The sequence below is a fragment of the Protopterus annectens genome, chromosome 8.part1 (genome assembly GCF_019279795.1).
Source record: "Protopterus annectens isolate FY-2018-M chromosome 8.part1, PAN1.0, whole genome shotgun sequence".
Lineage (NCBI taxonomy): Eukaryota > Metazoa > Chordata > Ceratodontiformes > Protopteridae > Protopterus > Protopterus annectens.
Window position 1 is genome coordinate 82,871,067 of NC_056742.1, and position 21,882 is coordinate 82,892,948.

At 35.4% G+C, this 21,882-nt stretch overlaps 1 protein-coding gene across 3 annotated transcripts in view; it reads right to left on the reverse strand.

The window, feature by feature from the left end:
• The window catches only part of ACSF3 (acyl-CoA synthetase family member 3), a 1,464,159-nt gene that overhangs the window by 812,605 nt on the left and 629,672 nt on the right, over positions 1-21,882 (reverse strand). For all 3 annotated transcript variants that reach the window (XM_044081689.1, XM_044081688.1, XM_044081690.1), the window contains one exon: positions 5,552-5,697. In XM_044081689.1, the coding sequence (XP_043937624.1) occupies positions 5,552-5,697 (146 nt within the window). The remainder of the gene's footprint in view (positions 1-5,551; positions 5,698-21,882) is intronic.

The window sequence follows — 21,882 nt, forward strand, 5'->3', positions numbered from 1 at the left end:
GCAGAAAAGTACATTACAACAATATTTTTTTATGTGGAAGCTTTTCCCCATAGTGAACTTATCTGGCAAGTAAGGGAAAAGTACAAGCCGACCTTTGAACCTCGAAAGCCCACAGAGAAGCGCTTTCTTCAAATGCAGGAAAGCTCTGAAGGGCTTGGTGCTCAAACCTATGTTTTTAGGCAGCTTAGCTTGAGCTGCCTAATGGTTTGAGCATGTGGAGAGTGCCCTAAAGCTCTGGAAGTTAGCCAGCTGTTATATCCTTGGAAGGATATAACCCATATAGCTAAGGCTCCTGCAACAGTGATCAACATCTTCCCCCTTTTTTTTAAAAATCAGTGAATATTCTTTCCGCCTTCTTTTCTTATCCTTGTATAGTACCCGAATTATATCCACATATCTGACAAGAACAGATGACATTTTCCATATCCACATATCTGACAAGAACAGATGACATTTTCCATCACTGATGAAGAAGTGTACTTGTACTGACCGATTAACAGTTACTACTGTTACTACCTTTGGTGTGAATGCATGATTAATTCTCAATGACACTTTTTCATTATGGGAAATCAAATAAGGTTTATTGATGAAGGACTGCAACTCTAACATGTTTTCTACAAAAGGCAGATTTAGCAGGTTGAAAAGGAGGTAAAGCTAACTTTTATAGCATAAAGTTTAGATCACAAGTCAGACAAATATGTCTCATTTGGAGGTCTCCGATGTAAGAATCCTTTATGAAAGGACTTAACAGCTTGATGTGCAGCATTCTCAAGGAACTTTGATAAACAAAAGAATCTTGGATTATAGAGTATGTTACCTTATAATCAAACAGAACACAACAATAGTGTAGCAACTTTGGAAGTGAACGATGAAAAAGGGTTCCACCTTGAAATATAACACATGAAGCAAGTCTATTCCACTTTTGAATGGAGAATTGTCTTGTGTTGGGCCTTTTGTACTCCTTCAAGGTAACCAAGAACTGGGAAGAATATGTACCATTAGGGATCAGAATTCTATCCACCTTGCTGAAACACTTGCTGTTTTGAGACAGAGGTGCAAACCTCTACACTTTTGTTGATTTTGTAAGATTTGAAAAGAGACAATAGCCACTCTGGGCAAGAGATCAAGGTCAGTACAAACTATCAAGGAGATCCTGGCCAAACAACATACATCAGAATAGCACTTGTTTTGTCTTGTTTTGAGAAGAGAAGATATCCACTAATGCTGTTGTCCATTTGAAGGAGAATGGATCTATTTTCCAAATGGTGTTACAGAAATGAAAGAATAAAATGTTTTTGACTGCTGATGCAGCTGGAAAACAAATCTATAATGTGGAAGGCTGCACATTTGTAAAAATGTTGAAAAATGTCTAGATCCAATTTCCATTCATGAACCGATGCAATCTTTCTGCTCAGTAAATTTGCCAGATGAGTCAGAAAAACTGGTACATTGGATGCTTAGATATACAGATCAAGTTGCACAGCTGCCGGCTAGACAATTAGTTTTTCTGCACAGAAGTAAAAAATATGGCCCCTCCTTGCCTGGTTACATATGACATTACAGTAGCACTATCTATCTTGATGTTGTGAATGTCCTGTTGAGAACTTCGTTTGGAAGTCTACAAGTGTTCTATGATCAGATTTTAAAGTTAAGTTAATGTGAAGAGACTACTATGCTTGCTGAGTTCATTTGCCTTGCACTGACAAGTTGCTGAAACAGGCATAATCTGAAAAGTCTGTTGTGAAACACTGCATCTCTGATTAGGAATTAACTGCCATTCTTGTAGAATGATTGGATATGTCTAACCACTGAAGGAATTCATTTTTATATACTGAGAAAGTAGAGTCACCAATTCTTAAGAGTCCTTGATTTTTGGTCTCATAAATTTCTGATAAGCTATTGCGTACTCTTCATCCTGAGTACCAAATATAAGGTACAAGAAAGATACAGCTTTCAGGAACTTGTTGGTATAATCAATTACCATTGAGCAAATTAGCAAGGAATGACTGAATCTATATTTATTTCTCTTTAATGGGAAAGACTTTCATCCCTTCTGAATTTAGAGCTTCCCCCAAAATAACTTACTGCTGTTGAGCGAGTTAGAGAAGACTTCTGTAATTTACTGTTATTCTCAGTGACAGTAAGACTGAAACCATTTTTTGCTGATGCAACAGTTCTTTTGTCTTGGACACAATCAAACTATTGTCCAGGCATGGAAAAATGGGGATCCAGACTTAGATGCATGTCATATGGGATTACCACTGTAATGTGCAAGCACAAATGTGTGATTTCTTTCATTTTTCTTTAAAGCTCAGGACTGCAGTATCTCTGGGAATGTACTTTTCTCCAAGGTGCCATGATCTCAGAGTTAATATAATTAAATAGCAGGGGAGGGGGAAGATCCCCGATACAAAATGTCTTAACAGTGAAATAGCAAGTTTTGACAGTCACTGCTTCCACTGTTAGTTTGATTCTTAGAGATTGTCCTTCTCAATGCTGATCACTAATGTACCACACAAGTCATGTAAATGGCAATGCTTTGTTTTCTCAGGTTTGTAAACAACAGAGCTAAACATCTGATAAAAGCTCTGGGGGCTATGGATCACCCAAATGCAGAGCTGAAAACTAGAACTGATGCCAAGCTGTCAGAAATGAGATATTTACTGTGAGAAGGCCTCATCAGGAGAAGGAAGGTAAGCTCTATAAAAGGAAGTGCTGTTTTCACCATTACTATCCTGAAAGTCTTTGTGTTAACAAATGTGTACAAATTTAAGAATAAAGTGAACTGCATTCTTCAACAAAAACTAATTCATAGATTGCATGGCTAGCTGTACCTGATAAGAAGGTGCTTGTGGAATAGATTGCATTTGTGATTTTTATAGAACTTCCATACCAACCTTGTTGAAATGTCTGAAGCATCCATTGGTCTAAAATAATATGCCCCGTACCACCTTACTCGTATGTGTAAACCTTAACCCTTCCACTACCCCTAACCCCAACCCTCCACATAACCTTACCAAAAGTAATTTCCATGACAACAACACTAATATAAATATATATATATCTATATATATATATATATATATATATATATATATATGTATACACATACACACACACACATACATGCATGCATGCATACACACACACACACACGCATGCACACACTTCACTTACAGCAACAAACCACACAAAACACTACAACCATCTAACCTAGCCTTTATTATAACACTAACCTGGAAACACTGACATAACAAATACAAACACAAAACACCAACTCTATCCCCGAACCACAAACATATGCAAACACACTCATTTAACTCATGCCAAAACTTTGCTTTTGGTATTTTCCAAAGCTTCAGCATGAAAACAAATCCCTCATTTACCTTCATGCAACCAAACCTCAAACTCAACAGTAAAAGGCGCTATTCCTAACTTCAAACACTTATGGCACTTGATAAAGAGTGCTTTAAAAGATTTTATAGTGTTTCCTGCAATCATGTTTGTGTGTGCGTTTTTGTGTGTTCGTGTGTCTGTGTGTGTGTACGCTCAGTAAGCATGCATGTATGCATGTGTGCTTGTCTTTGTGCTTGTCTGTGTGCATATTATGTAACAGTAAAGCAAGTCCAAAACACGGAGGAGGGAACACAGCTGAAGGTGTAGATGCTACAATTCAGAAAAGATAAATATTCTTCTTTCTTCAAACGAACATAAAACGCATCCCATAAAGACGTTAAACAGACTGTTTTATTAGAGTAAGCGCTTTCACCTACATGGCTTCTTCAGACTCATGTGACAACAGACAAAAACACTCACACACATTTATATCAGTTCATGGGCGGGAAATGTAATCATTAACTCCACCTAATTCAACATTTAAAATTACATAAAAATAATAAATGTCAAGATTAAAACTTTCATAGAGACTGGACGTCAAAGTGCTCCATAGATGGTATAAATAAAAATATACATATAGCATTTATAAAAATACATATAGCATTTATAAAAATACAATTTCATATATCTAAAAACATTAAAACCTTATAGTAATCATCAACATTAAGACATGATAATAATGATAATGGCTATCATATCTAATAAAATTGACCATCCCTAAATCATGACTAATCTAGAAACATTATTTGTATATAAATGGATATAGAAGAACATAAAAGCGACAATTTATGCCAGGACTGTTATATGCTCAAATCTAAGGACTATACTGGGATGAGTACGAAAATGTCCTGGCATAAATTGTTAGATATGATAGCCATTATCATTATTATCATGTCTTAATGTTCATGATTACTATAAGGTTTTAATGTTTTTAGATATATGAAATTGTATTTTTATAAATGCTATATGTATTTTTATAAATGCTATATGTATATTTTTATTTATACCATCTATGGAGCACTTTGACGTCCAGTCTCTATGAAAGTTTTAATCTTGACATTTATTATTTTTATGTAATTTTAAATGTTGAATTAGGTGGAGTTAATGATTACATTTCCCGCCCATGAACTGATATAAATGTGTGTGAGTGTTTTTGTCTGTTGTCACATGAGTCTGAAGAAGCCATGTAGGTGAAAGCGCTTACTCTAATAAAACAGTCTGTTTAACGTCTTTATGGGATGCGTTTTATGTTCGTTTGAAGAAAGAAGAATATTTATCTTTTCTGAATTGTAGCATCTACACCTTCAGCTGTGTTCCCTCCTCCGTGTTTTGGACTTGCTTTATTGTTACATTTAGTGCATTTGGAGGAGGGTTTACTCCACGTCTCGTATATCTTTTTTATATTATGTAACAGACTGACATCCTCTCCAGGACTGGTTCCATGCCTTATGTCCATTATTTGCTAGGATAGGCTACAGCTCTCCTGCAACACAAAATTAAGTAATCTAAAGGTAGTATCATAAAGTGAATGAATGAATGAATGAAGGAATGTTCAGTTATGACTTTAGATCAAATCTATATTTAAAAGTAAAAAGAACCAAAACCACTACAGTTTCTGGAGTAAATAGTACAGTATGAAATGGTCTGCTTAACTCTGTTCCAGAGTTTTCATCATCCCTACATTCATTATTCAAAAATATTTTCAATATCTCTGTAGGAAAATAAGTACAATATATAGTGCATGTGCAAAACACATGACTTGCTATCTATGTAACATGCACAAAATAAACTACCTCATGGATGAGGTGAGTACTTGTAATTTAAAGCAGACTGATCTTCAAAACCCCTGACAAACACACATTGGAACAGACATACTTATGCATGTATACAGACTAGACACCTGTTGTACAGCGCACAACACCCCTGGAGTTCACAACATGTCAAAATAAACTGATGGCAGTGATATTCATTGAAGTACTGACTCAACAATTTTGGTTACTGTATCTGTATCACAGTAACAATAACTTTCTTTACATTTTCACATTGGGCAAAGGAGACCACTGCTCTCAACCGTGCCCTTATCAAGACGCTTCAACTTAGGCTAGTTGGTTTTACTTAGTTAACAAATGAAAGAATGACTGAATAAATAAATTACCTGGTATGCGAGTTCCATTCAGGGGATTGGAAAGTGCCATTCCAATTTCAGTCATTCCATACCTCTCCAGCAAAGTATGCCCTGTGATCTCTTTCCACCTCTGCAGAACTATATCAGGAAGGGCTGCAGACCCTGAAACCATTAACCTTGGAACAAATGACAGGAAAGGCAAGTTAAGTGCAAGGGGAAAAAATAAACAGGTGGACAAACACACATGCACACACAGACATATATACAAATGCTTACATACACTCAAAGAAATAAAAAACATGAAGTTATATTATGATTGTTTGGCCCATCATGCCTGTCCGCTTCTTTACCTAGTAAATAAGTGACAGATCCTAATTAACAGATTATTTTACCCTTTCCTTATCCATTTTAAGTAGCATTTTCATCTGCCCCATGACTTACTGAACTGCATTGCTATTTTTGACCCTTCCACCTCTTCAGGTAGTCTGCTGCATTTTTCCACCAGCATGTTTGTGAAATAATGTTTTCTATTATCTCTTTTAATTTTTTTACCTCACAACTTTTGAACTGTATAGTCATTATCAGATATCTCCTCATCTGGACAATGGTATTCACTGCATTCTATTAATTCTCTTAAAATAATTAAGCATTTTCAATCAGTCTCTTTCTCTGTCTTTCTTCTTCCGGAGTTTGCATGCCACATTCATGCAGTCTCTTTTCTTATATGTCTCATGTTTCCCTCCTCTGAAATGCTTCTATATTATGTTCCTGTGATGACTAAAACTACAGACCTGCACACAGTGCTCTAGAAGGTGTCTTACCAACTGTTTATACAAACGGATAATAACTAATTACATTACACTGGCAGTGCCAGTAGCCCAGTGTTCCACCATCTTTTCTTTCTGCTTTCTCATATGTACTACCTAAATTTAGGTAACTGGATATGACAACAATTAGGGTCCCATTCTTCTTTTGCTATTGACACTGCTACTCTTTGTACTGTGTGGACCTTTTCTGTGTCCCAGACACATTACTTTTATTGCTCATATTTAATTTGAATTGTCATGCAGAGCCTCATCTCACCCTTTCTACAATTTCTTGTCCATAAAGTTTATTGAATAACTTTGTAACATCAGCAAAAATAAATGTATTTCAGGCCTTTTTCAACATCAGCAAAGGACCTTATATCTTCCATAAGCCACCCACAGTTTCCTGACCTTATTCTTAAACATAGGCATCGCATCTGCCCTCCCCAAGTACTTGTGAACCTCCTTCTCTTCCTACAGTTTACAAAAGATATCAGCAGATGCTCCCTTGAATCTTAAATAATTGCAGAATTTATCCCATTATGCCCTATTAACTTATAAACCTTTTGTAGGCCACTGTATGTTAACGCATACAAACAAAAGTGAGGAAAAATTACATGTTTTGGCCTGCATGCCAACCCAGGTCATTCAAAATATTATCCCAATCACCAACCAATGACTTTGCTGAAACAAGCAGAGACAAGAAACTCATTAACCATATTAATATCTACCATTGTACAATGGAATGACTCTACAAATAATTAATCACTGCAACTACATATCTATAACAGATGCATTCTCCTGCAGTGTAGCACAAAACACAGCCTGGTCCCAAGGTTATCCAACTGGTGCATTCTGTTTTTAGGGGATCACATAAAGAGTCAGCTTTTAACTTTACTCCAGTAGTATCTAACTGGAAACAAAGCAGTCTTTGTAATGTCACAGTTATTTTGTTAATTAATGATTAGGTAACTTAATACACATTTAGTCTGAAACTGAATATGTCCAAGATGTTATTAGCCATACCAAGTCAACAAAGGACACATACAATAGCTGGCTGTACAGCTTTGCCCTTTCAAAGGTGTTTGCGTGCGTGTGTGTATGTACTGGACAGGGCTATACACCTTTGCCCCTTTAAGTGTGTGTATGTTTGGAGGGGAAGGGGTGTCTGTGCCATTTTCCAAAGTCCATATGTAAATGATCTGAACCCAACCTTTTTGCTATAACCTTCCTTGGACACACTTACATTTATTTTCCATTATCTGTAGCTTCTTCTTCCAGTGTGAAGTAGATAGACAGCCATTCCTTTCTTCTGCTGGTCAAATAGGTAATAAATATAGAGGATTTTTTTTGAAGAGGATGTCATCTAAACAGCTGTATGCAGTTTATGGCAATCAACGGTAATCTATCCTCAAAGCATTTTTCTTCTTTTGTCGTATTCTACATTTATTATATCAATACCTCTTTTATTACACATTCATGGTGCTGGTTTCTAACCTTAGATCCTTAAATCCTTTGCATGCACATCTGATGGCAAAGTCAAGTACATTATATACAAAAAAATACACTGGTAATAGTACCATGAATAAAACTCAACTTCTCTGTCACTCTACCTCACTGTCCACTACCCTACAACAGTTTTCTATGTGACATCAATTGACATTATTAAGGTGATGGGGACAAAGACCACAAGTGATGGTTCAGGAGTAATGGAGGTCATATTCTATTTTTTTACTTGCCCTTTCTTTGGCTTCAACTTAAGCATGCAGTGAAAGCTTACAGAGGCACGAGGTAAACCTTTGCAAATCTGTCACCATAAAGTCTCCTGGTGTCATCATAAATGTGCAAGTCATATACCTACAGAAACATAGCACTGTGCCAGGTATTCACTACAAGACAGACAAACAGTAACTAAAGATTAACCAAGGACATATTTTGCTAAAGATGAGCAAACAAGCATGTGGGTACTCAATATCACCTTTCCTAGTCAGCCTTATAAATGTTGCAAAGTGCTGCTCTGTTTGCTCAGCTACTGGCCCATCATTGTCCCTAAACACACTTATATCATCTCAAAGTTTCAAGATAAATGAAAGCTTTAGAAAGTCAACTATCAGTGATGACATAGGACTAGAACTTCCCATGGAAGAGATCTGATAGATATGCATTCATTTGTGGCTGATCTCAACTGGAGACTCTCAGATGGCCTGGGAGCTGGTTTCCTCTAGAAGAGCACATTAATTGCTCTTGACCAGCATATAAGTTTAGATCAAGATGGTCACTTGTTAAGAACAAATCAGGAAGCAAAACCGTATATGTACCAGATATATGACTCCTGAATTATGCGTAAAGCAAAATAGGCAGCTACTATGAAAATCTTTAGTGCTGTTTAAAAAAAGATCCCAAAAACATATCAATGTGTCAGCTGTTATGTAAAAAGCTTTTGTGAAGTATGCATCTCACACACATTAAAATGTTGCAAGTTGCCTTGTCTCAAACTCCCAAGACATGACACATGGGTCTTTCAAATGAGAATCACTACTAACATTTAGAGTAGAATACGACCTCTATTACTCCTGAACCACCAAAATAATTTTTCTTATCCTAACTTTCCAATCCTGTAGTGTTAATGTTTTAAAAATCATGACCATATGAAGTCCTGACTCTAGAGCACCCCTCAATATCCTCCTAATCTTTACTTATTATATCTACACCACCTACAGTCACTCAGTAACTCAAATATTTCTATCAGCAATAAAGTGATAAAACCATACGGCTACTGTAAAGTGAAAATTGACTTTAAACACCAAATGTCAAATGTGGTTTGTAAAATTCCTTTTTTTCCATTTACACAATACTGCCAAGAATGAACCTCACTGATATATACAACTTAACATCCTTGTGTTCCCAGGTCATTCCCTAAAAAAGGACTGCTAATCTGAGAAAGACAAAATGCTTAATTTAATAATGATGCTGGTGTAGAAGGGTTTTGTTATACTACTGGATATGCTAAATTACAGTTACCTATCTTGTCGGTGGAAAGCAAATTTGTACCTATGCTGAATGTGCCTGCCATTTTTTTGTTTCAGAAAGTTGTGTATAAAGACATTTCTACTGCATTTGGTAGATTTTTGAAGCAAAAGAAGTTATATAATCTGACAAAAAATGAATGGCTAGTTTTACAAACTTTAAAACAGTTAAAAACTGAGTATATATTTAAATGTGCAGACAAAGGTGGAAATTGGGTGATTCTGGAGAAGAAGATGTATTGTGAAATGTTAGCCAACATACTTGATTGTGAGGATGAATATAAACGTACGTCTGTGAACCCTGTGAATAGTTATAATGAAGAACTATTAGCATTGCTGGAAAGGGGTGAACGCTTAGGTTTGTTTGATAAAAGGGATGTTAATAAATTGTACATTAAGAAACCTATAACCCCTATAATGTATGCATTGCCAAAGGTTCACAAAAATTTGAGGAAGCCACCTGGAAGGCCTATTGTTTCAGGGTTGGGTTCTTATTTAAGTAATGTTGGCAGTTTCTTAGATTTTCACCTGAAAAAGTATTTATGTAAGGTTTCTACACATATTTCGAAATCTCAGGACTTATTGAATAAGCTAGCAATACTTTATTGGCAGGAAGATTGTTATTGGGTTACCATCGATGTAAAATCATTATACACTAACATTAAACATAGATGGGGTTTGGAAGCCATAACTGATATGTTGGGTGACAGTCCCAGAACAGCTTTTGTAGTCAGCTTGTTGGAGTTTAGTTTGACCCACAACTATTTTTCCTTTATGGGAGAATTTTTCTTGCAGCTTAAAGGAGCAGCAATGGGGGCCTCCTATGCGCCCTCATATGCTATAGTGTACATGGGATATTTTGAGAAAAAATTCATATATCCAACCATGTTTTATAAGAACAAAGGTTTGTTCTATAAGAGGTTTATAGATGATCTTATTTTCATCTGTAAAGGTGATGTTTGTGAATTTTTTTGATACCCTAAACTGAAATGATCATGGTTTAACTTTCTCCTATGAGCTAAATAGGGAAGCAATTCATTTTTTGGATGTGACACTTTATGGGGATGAAAAGGCCATAGGCTTTAAACCATATAGAAAACAGACTTCAGTGAAAATGTTTTTGCATGCAACCAGCATGCATCCTGAGCATTTATTGGATTCCTTACCTTATGGGGGAATATGAGAGAATTTTTGATCATACCAGTGATGAAATTAATTGAATTGGATAATGTTGAAAGGAGGTTGAAACAAAGGGTATAATGAAGAAAAACTTAAATATTGTAAGCAATGTGTGTTTGGGGGTGTTAAGTTAAAAACACAAAAAATACAAGTAAACAGTAATAGTAACATATTTAGAGGAACAATTTCGTCTAATTGTACTGATGCGAGTAATACATTCTATTATGTTACTAGGTATTCATCTTTTACTGAAATTTTTGTGAATATTGTAAGGATATTTTGGTACATTATTGCTGAAGATAATAATATAGGCCATCTATTTCCCCAAAATGCTACTTTTTCATTTAGCAAAGGAAAAAACTTAAAATAATTGTTAAACCATAACTTTGTTGTAGGGCCAAACATTGATTTGCCACTAGGGACATTTCCTTGTGGCCATTGCAGTATATGTACTAGAGTGAGGAATTTATCTGGTTCATTTATTAATGGGAAATTATTTAACTCTAGGTACTATTTTAACTGCAGGTCAACAGGAGTTGTATACATTCTGGGATGTAGCTGTCCTAACATAAGGTGGTATATAGGGCAAACCAAACGTATGGTCAGGATTCGGGTTCTTGAACACCTTAGGGATGTGAGGAATCATAATAATTTTAGTGATATAACCAAACACTTCCATGAAATGCATGGTGGTTCTGATCGTGATTTATTTTTCTGTGTACTTGCTAACCCCTTTCTACCTAGAGGGGGTGACTATATTAGCAAATTGCTAGATCTGGAAATCAGGATGATATTTAAATTTCAAACATTGTTGCTCTTAGGTTTAAATCAAGAACTAGGTAATTAAGAGGTAAATTGCTTAGGTTCTTATTAATTAATATAAATTCTATTTATTGCTATATGGATAGTCTGTTTTAAATATTTGAATTATAATAAGTTATATCAACATATAATATATAATATATTTTTAAAATGAAAATTTATATGTATTAAAGTGTTTATAAGATTTATATGTATTCATTGATGTTTAAATTGGTTGACTGAATTATTGGATCTTGTTAATGGCTGTTGGCTTTAATATAAAAATCAGCTGAAATTGTTTCATTTTGATCCTTGAAGGCGAACTGCCAAGGTACCAGATCAGTGTTGCTGAATAAAGTAAGGTGCTGGTGCTTATTTTTGTATTTTTTATTAAAATGGTCAACAAGTCTGAATACGAATAAAATTAATTACTAAATAATTTCCAAAAACTACATATTCTTAGTACTATAAATGTATGTCTGCGCTTACCCTCATCCCAGTCCTGGAGGGCTGATGACCTATTTGCTACTAATGTAAAGTGCTACATGCACATAATCCTGTACATGCTGGCAGGAAAAGAAGACTGCTTGTCCAACTGGCAGTTTGCAGACAAAAATAGCAAATAGACTTCCTAGTTAAAATCTGGCTCTGTTCTTGCTCAAAACCAGGATAAACTACATCCCTAAATGTGAACTATCTTTTCATTCCTTATACCTCCTTACCCTCCCTTCTTTACTTACCTCCTTACTTCTATCAAATTCACTTCCATTACTTTCTCTCTGAATACACCACAAGCCTGTTTTTTCTTTACTTCATATTGCAATTCCTGTTTGTATTAGACTAACTTACCTTTAATTTCTCTACAAACTGTCTAAAATCTTTCTAAATATTAAATGATTGTCATATAACATTTATCAATTTTTAGCCAATGGTTTTATGCTATATCTAATTTGTTATACTTATTTAAACTGCAGATGTTTTAATTTTATTTCTGAAGCATGTAAAATTTTTGTTCTTAAATATTTTACAATAATTTGGAACTTTTCTCCCTACGCCTCAGCTGAAAATTGGCTTCTATACCCATTCGGACTTTCCCAGTAATGACATTTCCGTAAGTAAATAAATAAATAAATACATATTCATCATCTCCAGGATATGCTTGATACCTCAGAACAATACAGTGTATATTGGAGCTTCCCTTCTGGGGAGAAGCCTTGTCCTCATTTACTTCATCTCTCAAGTTGCAGAAACAGGAATGTCTTTTTCTGCCCTTCAGTTAAGTCTCAATACAATCTAACCCTACAGTATAAGAAGCTGTGGCATCACTGCTCCGGAACGCATATGTTTCATAAGTTTATTTACAATGTTTATGTGCAAATATGCTTATTTCTGGACTGCTGGTTATAAACCACATCACTGACTCATCTAGCCAGTTTAAAGTTTAAACATAGCCATAATTTTAGATATCCTAAATGTTGCAGACAACTTACTTCATAGTGTTAGAGATCATAATGTTAAAAATAAGTAAGTCAGATCTGTTTAGAATCTTACCATGTTACACCTCAAATTTCTACTTCTAAGTTCTGGTTTATTCTGGTGTTTCTCAATATTGATTATGCTCTGCAAGTTATTATTACTGAACAGGCTGAATGCAAAGATAAGTTTACCCCTTATATGCCTGTAATTCAGGGTATACAAAATTAGGATACTTACATTGTTCTTTGTATGTCATGCTAACAGGATGCACAACTTTCTTAGTAAATTTCCTTTGTACAGATTCTAATTTAATAAGTTGTCTTTTTTTGTAAATATAAAAGATATTGTATTCAAGGATAGGCCTTATATAAGCCTTATCAATTGATTTTAAACAAAAGACAGCCCTTGCAGACTTTTAATCATATTAATGTCTGTAAATATTGACCTAACAATATGTGTTCTCTTCTACATTGTTTATACTATGAAAGTCTCTTTTTATTCAAACTTTTTAATTAAATTTTTCCACCAAGAAGAAAAAAAAAAGATTTTTAAATGACAAACATTGATAAACTATGTACAATTTTAGAAAGGCCTCAAGATCAAAGAATAAGGGAATAACAATATAACATAAACATATAGATAAGGTTATACAATCTCCAGTATTTCTTTTTTTCAATTTGATTAAATAGATGATAGTACATCTGAATTCATTGTCTTAATAAGAGAGAGGACTTTCTCCCAAGGATTATTAGTCCATTTTCTAGAAAAAAAATCTTAGTTTTTTGGCTTTTATTTCCATTAGGGCTACTTAGTCCAGTAGTATTATGAAGTCTTCAAAGGTTGGAATGGAGGACAATTTCCATCTTCTTGTAATAACCTTTTTGCCTACTACCATCATTGTCCAGAGAATATATTTATTTTGTTATTCACTGTAATAGATTCATTTACATTCCAAATTATTAAAGATTTTGATAATATGAAGGAATCAGTAAAGATAGCTTGTAAGAAATTTCCAATTTCATTCCAAAATTTCTTAATGGAAGAGCATTCATAAAAAAATATGAGACCAATCGGCCTTGCATTTTAGAGAGTATCTCCAGCACATTACCTCTTTAGAAATGTTAAATTTAGCAATTTTATTTGGGGTATAAAAAGCTCTTTGCAAAAAATTTCCAGGAAAAAAATCTTCCAAATTTGTAAATTGAAGGTTAATTTAGCTGAATGTAGAAGATTAGTTTTATTCTCAGGAGTTAGGGACAGCGTGTAATCTTTAGTTATAAAATTCCAAACTTTCTGGTTGGGAGTAGTTTTATAAATAATAATGATTTTGTAAAGTTTTAAGATTAAATTCTTCCAATTACATTCTCCATATAGTGTTTCATGCATAAGAAGTATAAATTTAGTCAATAATTTAAAAAAAGAATTCTCTATTGTTCTGCATAGAGCTTAAGTAAATGGAATTAAGCTATTAAGAGCTAACCAATCTGATTTTGGTAAATTAAATGTTTTAATTAAATTTTGTGGATCGAGGATGACTAAGTTCATTGTGTAATGAAACCAGCACGTAATTTTTTTTTTTCATTTCCCAAGTATTAAGAGTATCTGTATTGATACTGTTAAAAAGATTTTTGTAACATTAAATGGGAATAATAACTGGATCCATAGTTTAATATCAATACTGTTGTTAATAAAACTTCTAAAAGTGTCATAGATACAGTTTATATAATTTAGATTTGTGGGTTTAATAATGCTATACTGTAAGTTAATACAAAGTGCATACCAAAGTTTGTTGTTTTGTTCACTAAGTTGTATGTTTTTTAATAATTTATTTTCATTTAAAATAATAGTAACGTGCAGAGACTTTCAAGCTGAAGAAAACTTTGGATCTATCCAATTTAAGATTGTTTTAAGGCTAGAAGCTTTAATATATGATTCTAAATCTGGAAATTTTATTCCTGCACGCTACCAAGGTCTAATATGATTTGATCAGGCTATGCAATTTTTCTTTTGGATACCATAAAAATTCTAAGAGTATTTTATTTATCTCTCTTAGAAGACTTTTACTGGGTAATATAGGAATAGATAATGCAATGTAGTTTATTTTTGGAACTAAAATCATTTTAATTAATTGTAGCCTATCTTCAAATTTTAAATGTAATTTATTCCATTTCTCTGTAAAAGTCTTTAAAATGTTCACAATATTACTATAACTCATATTTAAGGTTAAGTCAATGTTCTCACATAATACAATCCCTAAATATTTAAAAGAGGATACTTGTTCCACAATTATTTCATTTATATTTGATGAATTAGTATCATTAAATTTTCTTTTATTTAAGTAATATATGATTAGATTTAGAAATGATAATTTTTAATCCTGAAGTACAGTAAAATTTTTTAACTAAAAAATCTAATTCTTGTAAAGATTCTACCAAGTTTATTAAAGTAAGTAAGATATCATCTGCAAATGAAAGTCTCTTAAGAATAACTTGTGTTTCTCTGATTTTGCAATTACTGTATTAACTATGCTAACAAATATATACTCTGTTTCAACAACATAGCAAGTTAATTCTTTGTAAAACTTTCTTATTGTTATGTATATAGCTGTATTCATTTGTAGCTGTTGGGGCTTTTCCCCCTGGGTATATATATATATATATATATATATATATATATATATATATATATATATATATATCAAGGCTATTTGTTTCATTACATGACAATTATTTATGAATTATTTATGTCAGCATGTTTATCAAATGAAAAACTGTCAATCAATGTGATACTCAAATCTTTGTAAAAAAATTACTTCTTGTAGGTTGCTTGATAACACACACACACACAAACACACATACATCTATCTATATATATATATATATATATATATATATATATATATATATATATATATATATATATAGGTTAAGTAATATGAGGTCTTCTGACATACAGTGGATATATAAAGTGAACACACCCCTGTTAATATGCCAGGTTTTTGTGATATAAAAAATGAGACCACCATAAATCATTTCAAAACTTTTCCCACCTTTAATGTGACCTATAACCTGTACAATTCAATTGAAAAACAAACAAATCTGTTAGGGGAAAACATATAAAAAAATAAAAAATGTACAATAAGCTGGTTGCATAAGTGTGCACACCCTTAAAATGATACTTTGTTGAAGCACTTTTTGATTTAATTACAGCATTCAGTCTCTTTGGGTACACACCTGCCATAAATTAAAGAGACTCTGATTAACCTCAAATGAAGTTCAGCTGTCCTAGTAAGATTTTCCTGACATTTACCCAGTTGCTTGCTACAGCAAAAGCCATGGTTCACAGAGAGCTTACAAAGCATCAAAGGGATCTCATTGTTTAAAGGTATCAGTCAGGAGAAGGGTACAAAAAATTTCCACAGCATTGGATATACCATGGAACACAGTGAAGACAGTCATCAAAAAAGTGAAAAACATATGGGACAACAGTGACGTTGCAAAGAACTGGACGTCCCTCCAAAATTGATGAAAAGACAAGACAAAAACTGGTCAGCGAGGCTGTCAAGAGACATACAGCAACACTGAAGGAGCTGCAGGAATTTCTGGCAAGTACTGGTTGCGTACTGCATGTGATAATCTTCCATATTCTCCATATGTCTGGACTATGGGGTAGAGTTGCTAAATAGAAGACTTTTCTTACACAGAAAAACATCCAGGCCCAGCTAAAATTTGCAAAACAATACATCAAGTCTCCCAAAAGCATGAGGGAAAATGTGTTATGGTCTGATGAAACCAAGGCTGAACCTTTTGTCCACAATTCCAAAAGGTATGTGTGGTGCAAAAACAGCACTTTGAATCACCAAAAGAACACCATCCCCATGGTGAAGCATGGTGGTGGCAGTATCATGCTTTGGGGTTGCTTTTCTTCAGTTGGAACTGGGGCTTTAGTCAAGGTGGAGGGAATTATGAACAGTTCCAAATACTAGTCACTTTTGGCCCAACACCTTCAGGCATCTGCTAGAAAGCTGAAGATGAAGAGGAATTTCATCTTTCAACATGACAATGACCACAAGCATACATCCAAATCAACAAAAGAATGGCTTCACCAGAAGAAAATTAATGTTTTGGAATGGCCCAGCCACAGCCCAGACCTAAATCTAATAGAAAATATGTGGGGTGAACTGAAGAGGGCTGTGCACAACAGATGCCCTTGCAATATGACATATTTGGAGCACATTTGCAAGGAAGAGTGGGCAAATATTCCAAGTCAAGATGTGCCATTCTGACAGACTCCTACCCAAGAAGAATGAATGCTGTAATTAAATCAAAAGGTGCTTCAACAAAGTATTAGTTTAAGGGTGTGCACACTTATGCAACCAGCTTATTGTATGTTGTTTATTTTTTATATTTTTCCCCAGATTTGTTTGTTTTTCAATTGAATTGTACAGGGTATAAGTCACATTAAAGGTGGGAAAAGTTTTGAAATGATTTACTGTAGTCTCATTTTTTATATCACAAAAACCTGACATTTTAACAGGAATGTGTATGCTTTTTATATCCACTGTACATGACACTGTCTTTGACTTAACTAAATAGGCCAACAGATTTGGTCTAAAAAGATATCTCTGTCATATATAAGTTTGTAATAACAAAGTCACTGTCTTTTGTTATGATGAAAGAGATTTTACTGTCAGCCACTTATTTACACAGCCAGCACTGTCTAGTCTTTAGGATAATAACAAACATTATGCCCCGGATTCACTAATCTTCCGTGTAGGACTAAGCTAGTCCTACACGTAAGCAGCCATTTAGAAGGAGGACGGCAGCGTGCCAAGCATATTAATGAAGGCGCGCTGCCTGACCTCCTAATCCTACACGGAGCGTGGACGAGTGCAGGAGGCGTGTCCGAGAGCAGAGCTCTCAGAATAATCGCATCCCTGCAAAGTAGAACAGGAGAAACTGTAAAGAAATGAGCAAGGCCACTCATAGGTGACTGCAAAACCCCACCAACAGTCCCCCATGTGTACAACAGCAACAGGACATAAAAATAAAAAGAAGTAACCCCTGTATTCATCTCTAAAACTCCGAGTACAGCTAACCATAGGTGTGCGGTTGTGCTTAGCTACGGTTACAGCAGCATAAAAGGCTGAAGAGGTTAACAAGGAAGATACATGCAAATAAAACAGCACAGCAATAGTGTAGTGGTCAGAGCATCAGCCTAACGAGCAGCCATTTCCGGTTCGAGACCCACTGCAGCACATACCATTTTCCATGTGAAAACTGTATACGAACATATATTTAAATTTATTGCTGTATAACCTACTAAATAACAGTTAAATGTGAACTGGAGTACTGCATGAAATGCACATGTGAAGAGTCAGTACCATAATGAATAAGTCAGCAGTAAGCAGGCGTAAGCACAGATAAGCTGTAGTAAGCATATGTAAGCACTAGTAAGCATGTGCAAGTGCATTTGGGCCGGGTGAAGCACCGCCAACACAGATCAAGCAAAGGAGACGCTAACTGAATGTAAGACACTGTGACCAGAAGTCAGCAGTGCTAACCTCTGCGCAAACCCACATACAACCACTTGAAAGTGCCTTAAGCACACGGTATCCAACGGCCGGTATCATGTGTGACTCTGTGTACACTAACGGAGTCAGTCGCAGGTACCGCAAAGCATACGTGGCACACAAGGTTGGCCGGCATGCACACAAAACACAGTATCCAGCATTACCAGTCAACATTACTGGATATGTAGCTAAAGATGTAAAGGTATATGTGTTTGTATGAATACCCAAAACTATATAGATATATACCTCCCCCTCACTGTAGTACAAATGTATACAAACATAGATAGACATATAGGCTTTGTAGTAGAACATTAGCCCACTGCGATTGTCATGCAGGAATAGGCGTAGTCTACATGATTGACAGGGTAAGCCCGTGTGACGCATGCTGAGTGACAAGCCATGCAGATTACCAAGTGACATGCTGAATATTCATTGACTGACCATTGTCAACATAGTGAAGAGCTGGGGGGGATGCGTCTGTATGCCAGACAGGGGAAGAGGAAGCACTCAGAGAAAATGAAAATGACTACATATATCAGCAGGCGAAGGAAAGAAATCCAGGTTCGTTAAACTATTATCGGGTCAGAATCTTTGTAGGTCCAAACACAAAGAAAACACTTGAAGCAAAACACACTCCTGGGCTGTGGAGGAAAAACACTATTTTCAAGTAACTGCAACAGTTAACTAGTTAAAGAAACGTCAAAACCCAAACCATAACACCTGCCCCCCACCTTTCTTTACTATAAGTCTGTGCAGTACCTGCACCAGCAGGGGGGCAAGCCCCCCTGCACCCCCCACCTTTCTTTGAACATATTTCTGGAGATAAAGCAACAAGCAATATTCTGAGGCAGTGAGACGCTAAATACATTCAATAAATGCAGTACAAAAGAGCTCCCAGAAAGGTCGCACCCACACCCTTACAGAACTGTAATCTTAAGTCTGTGTAATACTGCAATAGACTGTATACATGTAGCATATTATGTGTATGCACCCCTCACTCTTTAAACAATTGTGATGTTAAGTCTGATATTGTAATTCTTTTTATAAATGCAGCACATTTGTGTTCGTTTGAATAATCAAACCTTTTGTTCACTGGAAATTGGACTGCTGTCGTGTCACAATCCTGGTATCAGCAAATAAGACAAAAAAGGGGGTTTGTATTGAAATAATTACAATGCGTTGCATATGCATTCTGCAGGCGATGGTCTTCCGATGTGTATTCAAAGCACTTCTAAAGGTAAACGTTATGCGTAGAGTGCTGGGAGGGCTTTGGGCAGTCCATGTTACTGCGTATCTGGTGGGGTATGGTTCTAATACAAAACCGACATATAAATAAATACCCACATATACATATATACATATGCAGACTCCCAGACATCCACATGTCATTAGATATATATATATATATATATATATATATATATATATACACACAGCAATATATGTGTGTGTGTGTGTGTAAATAATATATATATATATATATATATATATATATATATATATATATATATATATGTGTGTGTGTGCGCGTAGATATATAACGATGATAAGATATGTCACCTAAGAATGACATATGTTCACAGGCCATGCCAATGGAGGTGAGGGGCCCAAGCACTAAACGGGTAACATGTAGCATGAATCCCCCCCCAGCCGAACAGGGGAAACATAAAAACAAACCCACAAACAATGTAAACAGTCCACTGCTCCCGAGATCACAGGCAGGATACAAAGGGGGGGGGACACAGTGGACCTGAGAAGTATAATCTTGGAACACAGACAGGAGTGTCCCTTGTGGGACACCCCAAAAATTGTCTTGTTATAGGAGGAAGCCTGTGCGATGACCTATCAAGGCGGGGCGTGTACATACCCGGACTACAAGGTTGGGAAAGCCCGATGACCCATGGGTTGAGACAACGTATGAGATGGGTCCCGTGAAGTGGAGAGTGGGTAGTGTGTAGTGGTGTGTCAATACCCAACCTGCACCCAGAGTAAGGATGACTGCTGTAGAGGAGGTGTGGGTGGGGGAACTATGGGTATGTAATTATTGGTCTAGGCGTGCAGGTGTTTGCTGGAGTGGGTCTATTCGGACTGCCCCAGGGATGTAAGCAATAGTGTTCAGTGGGCAGAGATGCAGCCCAATGGGCAGCCACTACCGCTATGAGTTCCACTGCAGCACAGTCTATTGTACATTGCAAAGAACAGAATAACCAGATGTAGATGTAAAAATGTAGCGGTATGTGTGTGTATATATACCCATATGGAGATATAACTCTCCATCTCCATAGTACAAATGTATACATACACAGACAAAATATATATAAATACCCACATATAGATATATACATATGCAGACACCCATACATCCATATAGATATATATATATATATATATATATATATATATATATATATATATATATATATATATATATATATATATATATATACACATACAGCAATATTATTTTTATATATATATATATATATATATATATATATATATATATATATATATATATATCAGTCTACTGCGGTTGACTGAAAACTCACTTGACTGAAAATGAAATTACTAGAACCACTTCACTGAAAGCTCACTTCACTGAAAACTTTTCATTGAAAGTTATAAATGGCCTTTTCCCCACTGTAGTGTGACCCTGGGAGTTAGTATATAAAGTAAGGGGGGTGTGGGGGCGTAGCCCCCCCAGATATTATAAACATTTTAAACTATAATACACAGTGATACTTACAAGTGCAATAAATAACTGTTTCCAAAAGAGAATATATAACCAAGATATGTGGGGGGCTGTGCCCCCCACACCCCCCTTACTTTATATACTAACTCCAGGGTCGCACTACAGTGGGGAAAAGACCATTTATAACTATCAACGAAATGAGTTTCAGTCAAGTGAGTTTTCAGTGAAGTGAGCTTTCAGTGAAGTGGTCCTAGTAATTTCATTTTCAATCAAGTGAGTTTTCAATCAACCGTAGTAGGACCATATATATATATATATATATATATATATATGTGTGTGTGTGTGTGTGTATATGTGTGTGTGTGTAAATATACACACATATATATATATATATATATATATATATATATATATATATATAGCTAGGATATGATACAGCAGTTAAGAATTACATATGTTCACAGGCTGTGCCAATGGGGGTGAGGAGTCCAATCATAAAACATGTAGCACGCAGCATCAACCCCCCCTCCCCCAGCTAGACAGGTGAAACATACAAACACACAATACAAGTAAACACAACACTGCTTCCCAGACTACAGGCAGGATACTGCCAGTGGGAGAGACCCACCAAGTCTGATCTTGAATCAAAGACAGCAATGTCCCTTGTGGGACATCCCAAAAATTGATGATGATTGGAGTCAGTTCCTGTAACGATTTATCTAACCAGGCCATGTACGTACATGGACTACAAGGTTGGGCAAGCCTGATGACCCATGGGTCGAGACAATGTACGACATGGGTCCCAAGAT